The sequence below is a fragment of the Lutra lutra genome, chromosome 16 (genome assembly GCF_902655055.1).
Source record: "Lutra lutra chromosome 16, mLutLut1.2, whole genome shotgun sequence".
NCBI classification, from domain to species: domain Eukaryota; kingdom Metazoa; phylum Chordata; class Mammalia; order Carnivora; family Mustelidae; genus Lutra; species Lutra lutra.
In genome coordinates this window covers 59501858-59511770 of record NC_062293.1, presented here as the reverse complement: position 1 = coordinate 59511770, position 9913 = coordinate 59501858, and the positions used below count along the sequence as shown (strand labels likewise).

Here is a 9913-nt window from a genome sequence, read left to right as displayed (position 1 = left end):
GGAGCTTTGAATGGATTTTTGTCCCGCAGGCAGCAGAGAGGTAATGGCTTTTCGGCTAGAACGGAAGGAGCCCCAGAGCTCTGCGCATGGAGGGCTTGCAAGTGTGCCAAGCTGATCGGGTTAATTCGGTGGCCAGGACGTGCCTTATTCACAAACACCTGCAGAGCGAGTTGCCCTCTTCATTCTGCTCCCCCCGCCCCTTGCAACCTTAATAAGCAGGACCCTTCCCAGAGGAGCCACTTGGGGAGCCCATCTGTGCGCCCAGCCACGCGCTCTGTCTGCTTGCGGGGCCGGCGTCCAAGCCTGCTTCCTGCAGGTTTGCTGCCCCCGTCCGTCTCCGCTTCCCCCTTCCGTCCTTCTCCTCCACCTGGAGAACCGCGTGCCTCCCTGGGTGCCCGCCAGGCCCGCCTTCTCGGGCTGGGGCTCATCTCTGGGCTGCGCGCGGGTCGGCTGGGGACCCGGAAGCCACCGCACCCTGCGACCGCTGGGCTTCCCGGGGGCGGGGTCGCGCCCGTTATTAGCGCGTCCGCTCTCCTTCCTCCTCAGACGGCGCGTTCGTCTTCGGGCAAGATGGGTCTCTACCGCATCCGCGTGTCCACCGGCTCCTCGCTGTGCGCGGGCTCCAACAACCCGGTGCAGCTGTGGCTGGTGGGCGAGCACGGGGAGGCGGCGATCAGGACGAGCGTGAGGCCGGCGCGAGGCCAGGTGAGCGGCGGGGGCCGGGGCTGGGGGCGCTGGGGTCGGGCCGGGGCGCACGCGGCTCGCTGGGGACGTGTCCCCGCGCCCGGGCTCCTCGGGACCGACGCGCTGCTCGCGGGCCCGGCCTGGCGCGGAGTCGGCCTTCCCTCGACCGGGCCGCCTGTCCTCCCGGGTCCTGTAATGCCCAAGGCTGCTGTTTCGAGTCCTCTCCCGCGTTGCTAGGTGTCTGGCCCTTCCCCGGGCGGGGGTGGGGGCAGCGGAGGACCGGTCGGGGGAAGAAGCCCGGAGATGACAGCACCCAAGGGCCGACGCACCTACCTGGTTCTCACCCCGATCCCAACCCCCCAGTTCTCATCGCCTGTCCGGCTCTCTCCAAGCCCCCCAGATGCGGCGGTCTGTCCCGCGGACGCTTCCCAGCCCTCAGCCCTCCCCTCGCGCCCCCCACCCCCGGGGTCGCTCGCGCCTCTCCGTCTCTGCCTCTAGCCGGAATCCGGCGCGGTCCGTTCTGCCTCCTGGACCCCTCGGGCCTCCGCGCCTCGAGCTCCCCCAGCAGCGTCCTCCCCCCACCCTCCCCCGTCAGGTGTCTTGAACAGGGTCACCTTCACCCTCCCCACGGCCTCGCCGCTTCCGCGCGGCCCTTCCCAGCCCTTCTGGGGTTTGTTCCAAACAGTCCCACCTCCAAAAGTGCCCCCACGTGTTCTCGGGACGAATCCCAAGCCCCTGGATGACCTTTGAGACTTCCCGGTGTGCTTGCGCGCCCGTCCGCAGACCTCTCCCCTGCGCCCCAGCTCCCCGACGCCGCCCAGCCCTCCTCGGCCGCGTCTCCCCGAGCCCCTGCCCCGCACGCCTCCCCGCCTTTCCCTCCTTCGGCCCGGCCGAGCGCTGCCTCCTGAAGGGGTCCCCGGACGGCCAGTCCCGCGGGAGGCCTGTCCGGGCCGTGGGCTGTCCGGCACAGCCTGCCGCCTGCTCTGCCCCGCGTCTCCCCGCGCCCCGGTGCTCTCTCTCCCCGCGCGGCGCTGCTCACTGGCAGGGTCGGCAGGGAGGAAGAAGCAAAGGAAGGAGCGCGCCTCCCGGTGTTCCCTCCTCCCGCCTCACCCCGACGCACCTGCGTCCTGCGCGCCCCCTGCTCCTTCGGGCTCCTTCTGCGCTCCTTTCCCAGAAGCTGCCGGACCGGCGTCCCGCGGGAGCAGGGCTCGGCCCAAGGGCCGCGTCCCGCGCGCCCCGCCGACGCCGAGCGCCCTGTGCCGCCCGCAGGAGACGGAATTCAAGGCGGACGTGCAGGAGTACCTGGGGCGGTTGCTGTTCGTCAAAGTGCACAAGCGGCACTTCCTCCAGGACGACGCCTGGTTCTGCAACTGGATCTGCGTGCAGGGCCCCGGGGCTGGCGGGGACGAGTTCAGGTTTCCGTGCTACCGCTGGGTGGAGGGCAGTGGCGTCCTGAGCCTCCCCGAGGGCACTGGTGAGCGCCGGGCGGGGGTGGGGGCAGCGGAGCCAGGAGGGGGGATGTGGAGGGGGCCGGTTGCCGGGGCTGCTGCCGGAGACCGGGATGCTGAAGGGTCAGGGCCCGCAGAGGAGGCGCCCTTGGCGGGGACCCGGGAGAGGCTCTCAGGAGAGACCTCCCCACTGGTCCCTTCCTTCCCACCTCTAGGCAGGACCGTGGGAGACGACCCTCAGGGCCTGTTCAAGCAGCACAGGGAGCAGGAGCTGGAAGAGAGGAAGAAGCTGTACCGGTCAGCGGACCCCCCCCCCCCCCCCCCCCCCCCCGCGCCAGCCCAGGGCTCACCCCCGCCCAGCTGAGGACCAACATCTGCTTTCACTTCTGGGCCACAGATGGGGCAACTGGAAAGATGGGCTAATCCTGAATGTGGCCGGGGCCACCATCAATGACCTCCCTGTAGATGAGCGGTTTCTGGAAGACAAGAGGATTGATTTTGAAGCCTCGCTGGCTAAGGGGTGAGAACAAGGGGGGCGCTGGGTCCCAGGGAAGACCAGGGTGTTCTGGTGCATGGGGCTGGGCTGGCCTAAGCTGGGTGCCTGTGGTTATCTGTCAGACTCTGAGCACAACTCAAACTCTTTGCTTCTTCCCCGAAGGCTGGCAGACCTGGCCATCAAAGACTCTTTAAATGTTCTGACTTGCTGGAATGATCTGGATGACTTCAACCGGATTTTCTGGTGTGGCCAGAGCAAACTGGCTGGTCAGTAACCGCCCCCCCCCCCGCCACGCCCAGCTCCAGTACTTCTCCCAGGACCCCCCCAGCGCCCCCAGCCAGGGAGCCAGGGCCAGGACACCAGAGGCCTGGGTCCCTCGAGAAGTGTGTGGTCAGGGGATGGTTCGGTGGGGGCGCTCCGACCCAGGGTACTCTCCACACCCGCCCTCTGCAGTAAAGGTCCGGGACTCCTGGCGAGAGGACGCCTTATTCGGGTACCAGTTCCTCAATGGCACTAACCCCATGCTGCTGAGGCGCTCGAAGCAGCTCCCCGCCCGCCTGATGTTCCCCCCAGGGATGGAGGAGCTGAAGGTCCAGCTGGAGACGGAGCTCCAGGTGCGGACACAGGAGCCCTAAAGGGGCCACGCGGGGAGATGGGCGTGGGGTCCCCTATGGGCCCAGCTTCCTGCTGGTTGGCAGGGAGGGATGTGCCGGGAGAAATCAGGTGATTGTGAGAAATGCGACCACGTGCTTTCCTCCCCGAGTGAGAGCGGCGAACGGGGGTGGGGGGGTTGCGGGGTGGGGTGAGAGTGTCGGTCGACCGAGACAGAGTCGCAATGACAGCAGCCCATACCCTCCCCTCCCAACCACCCCCTGCAGAGAGGCACTCTGTTCGAGGTGGACTTCTCGCTCCTGGACGGGATCAAGGCCAATGTCATCTTGTGCAGCCAGCAGCACCTGGCCGCCCCTCTGGTCATGCTGAAGCTGCAGCCTGATGGGAAACTCTTGCCCATGGCCATCCAGGTGAGAGGACCCCGGGTTCTGCTCCCAGGGGCCGAGCTCCCGCTCCCCGAGTCCCTGCTCAGGGCAGAGGCCTAAGATGCCCGGGAGGAAATGGGAAAGAAAGGAGGAAAGTCGGAGTCTGGCTGCAGAGACAGACCAGGCGAATCTGAGGAAACTCTGGAGCAGAGGGAGCCTCTGAGGACAGAGCGGTCTGGGAGGGCCCTTCGAAGGCTGCTGTGCAAGCACCTGCTTCGGGACAGGGCACAGAAGGGGGATGCTGGCTCATGGGACTAGGGTGATGGGTTCACTGACTGCCCAATGCGGAGGTGATGATAGGCTCGGGTGTGGGAAGCAGCTGTGGGTGCTGAAGGCAATTAGACTGGCCGGGGTTCAGGGAGGGAGGGGGAGGAGTCAGGCGAGGCTCCTGCAGAAATGGGACAAATAAGGAGGAAAAGTGACCGCTGAGGACGGGGGGCGCAGCCAGCCGTGTGGAGGCAGGGTTGCAAGAGTGTGGGATGGAGGAAGCAGAGGGTTTGAATCCTGTCCACACTGCAGGGAGCAAAAGGGAAGTGAGGTTGGAGGAGGCCGGGGGAGCAGTTTCTGTGGAAGGCTTCGGGGCTGGAGGGAGGTAGGGAAGGCAGGTGAGGAGTAGCGCCTGCCCGGGAGTAGCAGCACCTGGTGGGCAAGGGACGAAAGGGAGGGGACGTGAGGGCCCTTGGCACTCATCCCACTCTCTGGTCCCCACTCCAGCTCCAGCTGCCCCATGTGGGGTCCCCTCCACCGCCGCTTTTCCTGCCCACGGATCCCCCAATGGCCTGGCTGCTGGCCAAGTGCTGGGTCCGCAGCTCCGACTTCCAGATGCACGAGCTGCAGTCCCACCTTCTGCGGGGACACTTGATGGCCGAGGTCATCACTGTGGCCACCATGAGGTGCCTTCCCTCCATACACCCTGTCTTCAAGGTAGCTCCTTACTCCCTCCCGTCCCGTGGCATTGTCCTGCCACTGGAGACCCTCCCTGGGGACCCTGAGGGTGGGGAGAGCCAGCCAGGACAGAGGAGCGAGCCGGGAGCCCTTTGTGCCTTCTGAACGGGGCAGCGTGTCCTCTCAAGAAGGCGAGAATGAGTCATCGGCGGGGCGAGGGTTGCAAAGCCTTACTCTTCTCAAAGCACAGACACACGCACGTGCTGTAAACAGAACATGCCCAGGAACAAGGACTCCAACCAGATGGGACCATACAAATAGCATAAAGTATTTTTCCTGCTCGTTTTGAAGAGTCCTAAACTAGTGACCTGTATGGCATTTGGGGTGCTTGGGAGGATAGTAGCCTGGCCCCTGCGGATGAGCAGGACACTTGTTTTCTTGGCGTGTCCCGTGGGGCATGAGCCATTCCAGATGCTGGTGCAAAGCAAGACAGCCAAGGTCCTGATCTTTGGGTTTTTATTTCCGTTATGGGCTAACAGGCAGTAATGGAGGTACTGGAGGTCAGCCGTGCTAAGTACAATGCAAAGAAGCAGGCCAGGGTGATGGGAGAGTGAGTTAAGCTGGGTGACCAGGAGAGGCTCCTTTGAGAACGACACTATAAGGAGCCAGCCTCGAGATGGTCAAGGCACAGGGATCAGCCAGTGCAAAGGTCCTGTGGCCGGAACAAGCTTGGCATGTTTGAGGGACAGAAAGGTGAGTGGAGGGGCGCCTGGGTGGCTCAGTGGGTTAAGCTGCTGCCTTCGGCTCAGGTCATGATCTCAGGGTCCTGGGATCGAGCCCCGCATTGGGCTCTCTGCTCGGCAGGGAGCCTGCTTCCTCCTCTCTCTCTACCTGCCTCTCTGCCTGCTTGTGATCTCTCTCTGTCAAATAAATAAATAAAATCTTAAAAAAAAAAAAGAAAGGTGAGTGGAAGGGACAGAGGGAAAAGGGTAGGAGATGAAGTTCTCGATTTAGACCCTGCATTCTCAGTGGGGGCCCATTATGCCCCCCAAGGAGGGAAAAGTGCTTCTGGGGAGGCAAAAAAGTACTATTTTTATGTATAAAGCATGTATATACATATAGTACCTGATAGACACAGTATAGCTGTAGCATTAAATTTCAGGGAGGAATTTTATCTAAGAATGTGTATCACGTATGAATATATAAATCCTATATACATATGACTCGGAAAAGGCCACTTAGAGGCTGATAACGAAACAGACGAGAAACTGAGCTCGACCTTGCACAGTCTTACACAAACAGAAAAGGAGGATGATTTCTTAGGGTTATCAGAGAGCAGTAAGTCAGCGGTGTCCGGGGGGCCACCGAGCTCACGTCTGTGCTTTTCCTGGACCGCCGGCCCCCTCCCGCTCCTCAGCGGTGTTCCCGGCAGGGACTGGGCCGTCTCTTCTGACTCTGCCCTTCCTGCTCCTGTCCCCACAGCTCATCATTCCCCACCTGCGTTACACCTTGGAAATCAACGTCCGGGCCCGGAACGGGCTCGTCTCTGACAGGGGTGTCTTCGACCAGGTACGAGGAGACCAGGGGCATCGAGGGGCTCACCCCTCCCTCCGGTTCTGGCCTCGGGCAGGCTGATGGGCCGACCCTGCCTGGTCCTCGCCCCCCAGGTGGTGAGCACGGGTGGTGGAGGCCACGTGGAGCTGCTGCAGCGGGCGGGCGCCTTCCTCACCTACCGCTCCTTCTGCCCCCCCGATGACCTGGCTGACCGGGGGCTCCTGGGAGTGCAGTCGTCCTTCTATGCCCAAGACGCCCTGCGGCTCTGGGAAATCCTCGCTGGGTGAGGAGGGGGAAGGCAGGGCTGGGGAGGGGACGCTAGGACAGGAGGTCTGGGTCTGGGCTGGGGGGCTGGGGCACCTGACCCGGTGAGGCGGTGGGGAGGAGCCCAGGGCCGCGAGGCTCCCAGTGAGCTTGGGCTCTCGGACTGTCGGGGACAGCTATGTGCAGGGTATCGTGCATCTCCACTACAAGACGGATGAGGCCGTGAGGGACGATCTGGAGCTGCAGTCCTGGTGTCGGGAGATCACAGAGGTCGGGCTGCTTGGGGCCCAGGACCGAGGTACGATTAGCACCCCCCGCCTGGGGCCTCCCATGCAAGATCGTTCCCCTGGGAACCTCGCCAGAATCATCTCGAACTTCTGTGCCATCTTCCAGAAGCATTTCCAACCCTATGAAAACGCCCGAAGGCCTTCCCAGATTCCTTCGCTGTCAGCTAGAGACAGGATCCCATCCTCTGCCCCAAGAACCCCTCTAGTTCCAGAGGCAGTGGGACCACTGGTCACCCGTGAATGTTTCACAACCAGCTCCCTGAGAAAACGAAAGAAAACACAGTGAAAGCCTGAATCGTAGGACTTGCCCATCAGTGCGGTGTAGATGTCCCGCCGCGGCTCCCAGTGTTGCTGAACCCCTGACCCGCACTGCAACTGGCTCTCGCCGTGCCCCGTGGGGTGCGACCCTCCCAGCAGGTCCCCCCCCCAAATCTGACCCAGTCTGCGGTCAGCACCACGGATCCTGAGGGCACCCACGGTGCCCTCCTCACCCCTGTCCTCTCCCCGCTCTGCCCTGTGTCTGAGCCGAGCTTCTGTCCCCGGCCCTGCAGCCGCTAACTCCCCGGGACCCCTTGCAGGCTTCCCCGACTCCCTGCAGTCCCGGGACCAGATGAGCCGCTTTCTCACCATGTGCATATTTACCTGCACCGGCCAGCACTCCTCCACGCACCTGGGCCAGGTACTCGCCACAGGGGGCTGCTGGGGATTTGCACCTGCAGCCGAGGCGGGGCTGGGGGCAGGCGGGCTAAGGGCTTTCCGTGCTTTGCCGGCACTGACTCTGCATATCTGCCCCTCCCCAGCTGGACTGGTACTCCTGGGTCCCTAACACACCCTGCACCATGCGGATGCCCCCGCCGACCACCAAGGACGTGACCCTGGAGACAGTGATGGCAACACTGCCCAACTTCCATCAGGCCTCCCTGCAGATGTCCATCGTCTGGCAGCTGGGCCGACGCCAGCCCTTGATGGTGCGGGGATGGGGTGGGGGCTGCCCCGAGGGCTTCCAGGAAGGGGCAGCTGGAACAAGCATGGCCCGAGGGGGTCCCGGGCTCTCAGCTGCCTTTCTCTCTCCGCCCAGGTGGCTCTGGGCCAGCACCAGGAGGAGTATTTTTCGGGTCCCGGACCCAAGGCTGTGCTGAAGAAGTTCAGGGAGGAGCTGGCTGTCCTGGAGAAGGAAATCAAGACCCGGAATGAAAAGCTGGACATGCCTTATGAGTACCTGCTGCCCAGCCTGGTGGAAAACAGCGTGGCCATCTGAGCGCCACCTCCCCCCTCTCCCAAGCCACACGCCACACTTTGGTGCTTGCGGTCCCGTCCCCCTCTGACTCCCAGCGGTCCCCACCCTGCCCCGGGGAGAGTTCCTTTTCCGTGGTCTGTGGCCACATTTTATTTAGACTCTGCCTCTGCCCCCTGCCTCCTGCATCATTTGGGTCCACGCCCCCCGCCCCGGGGCAGATAATAGCCACATTTATGGAAACTGTTTCAAGAGTAGGATAGAATGTCCACACAGGTCACTCCACCTGTCCATGAGCCAAATACGATTTTGAAACAAAATTGGGTTTAAATGGCAACAAAAAGATACATTAGGCAACAAAAGAAAAGAAGTTAGAACAAACTATCCAAAAGCAAATACTGGCCAAAGAATGTAGCACATCTCTCTGACTGGTCTGGCCTTATCCCTGTCCTGAAGGCAGATCCCACACAGCAAAGCACTCACAGCAGTCCTCAAGATTTCTGTCTCGTGGCTCACGTAGAGAGTGAAAATGGAAGAAAACGGGGGCGTCCATATCTATAACCCGTTTGCAGTTCCCCAAGTTAGCTCCAAATCCAAGTAATTAACCAGAGGGGCACCTGGGCAGCTGCCTTTGGCTCAGGTCGTGATCCCGGGGCCCTGGGATCCAATCCTGCATTGGGCTCCCTGCTCAATGGGGAGTCTGCTTCTCCCTCTGCCCCTCCCTCTCGCTCCTGCTCTCTCTCTCTCAAATAAATGCATATATAAAATCTCTTTTTTTTTGAGTTGTGGACAAAATCTTTTATTAATTTCTAATTTACAGGCCTCATCAGGGCCTTTGGTAGTACTGTTAAGAGACCATTTTACCTAGCTTACAACTAAATGAAAAAAATTTTCAATTGCAGTCATTTCTTACCTAGGGCTGCCGAGTTACAGGATACATTTCACATAGCATCGTTTGCCTTATAAAACACAAGGTGTCCTGTGTGCTTTTTTTTGCCATACTCAAAGCAGCCTGAAAAAGTTCCCCTTCCTAGGGGGGTGGAGAAGCCTATTCAAGGACCAAACAGGATCCTGACAGAACTCATGTTCAAACGGTCAAGATTCACAGTTGCTTTATCAAAGGCACCAGTATTCCAAGAGATTTGCCAGCTGTCTAAAGCCAAGAATTAGGGGCGCCTGGGGGACTCAGTCGATTGAGCATCTGCCTTCAGCTCAGGTCATGATTCCAGGGTTCTGGGATCAAGTCCCCCATCCGGCTCCCTGTTCAACACTTCCCCACTGCTCATGATCCCCCCACCTCCTGCTCTATCTCAAAAAAATAAAATCTTAAAAAAAAATAAAACAAAGCTACCATACACTCCAGCCCAAAACATGTCCTTCCTCTCATTAGGTGAATTTTTGCCAAACTTTGTGTTGAATCCCCAGTGCAGTAATATTCTCTCTTCCCCTAACCTTGATCATTAAAGATGAAAATTCTTATAGGAAGTGGATTTCTAGTCCTTAAGTGACAGTAAACAACTTCTAGTAGATTTTCTTTTCCCACAATCTAGATACAGTTAACTCTACCATTAAATAAAATAATGCTATTGAATGCCTCACCTTTGAAGATATATATATCTATATATATCTATATATGTATATATAGATATATGATTTGATTTATTTATTTGAGAGAGAGAGAGCACAAGCAGGGAGAGCAGAAGGTAGAGGGAGAGGAAGAAGCAGGCTCTCTGCTGAGCAAGGAACCCAATGCAGGGCTCGATTCCAGGACCCTGGGATCATGACCTGAGCCAAAGATAGACACTCAACCAGCTGAGACACCCAGGCTCCCTATTTCAATATTTATAAGTGTGACAATGCATTCCACTAACTGGGAAATGAAAAGGTGATAATCTATCAAGTTTATTCCACAGTGATATGATACACATTTTCTATGCAACACATTGACTTTGTATTACAGAATTTAACCTGTTTTATGAACTATCCTGTGGTGTTATTCTTTGCTTATCTGTTCTATGAGAAGA

The 9913-nt window shown here is 59.7% G+C and overlaps 1 protein-coding gene across 1 annotated transcript; it reads left to right on the top strand.

Annotated features, from left to right (window-relative positions):
* Window positions 1-445: 445 nt before the first annotated feature.
* ALOX15 (arachidonate 15-lipoxygenase) lies at window positions 446-8642 on the top strand. The gene is made up of 14 exons (XM_047708583.1): window positions 446-705; window positions 1954-2158; window positions 2348-2429; window positions 2530-2652; window positions 2791-2894; window positions 3082-3242; window positions 3507-3650; window positions 4380-4589; window positions 6033-6119; window positions 6218-6387; window positions 6545-6666; window positions 7234-7334; window positions 7456-7623; window positions 7734-8642. The coding sequence occupies exons 1-14, from the start codon at window positions 571-573 to the stop codon at window positions 7911-7913; spliced, it is 1992 nt and encodes a 663-aa protein (XP_047564539.1). The 5' UTR covers window positions 446-570; the 3' UTR covers window positions 7914-8642.
* Window positions 8643-9913: the final 1271 nt, after the last annotated feature.

Bases quoted from the DNA above. Each gene is read 5' to 3' on its own strand.
- ALOX15 (XM_047708583.1), top strand. From the start codon at position 571: ATGGGTCTCTACCGCATCCGCGTGTCCACCGGCTCCTCGCTGTGCGCG. The intron at 706-1,953 runs GTGAGCGGCGGG...TGCCGCCCGCAG, and splicing joins TGAGGCCGGCGCGAGGCCAG to GAGACGGAATTCAAGGCGGA. The intron at 6,120-6,217 runs GTACGAGGAGAC...CTCGCCCCCCAG, and splicing joins ACAGGGGTGTCTTCGACCAG to GTGGTGAGCACGGGTGGTGG.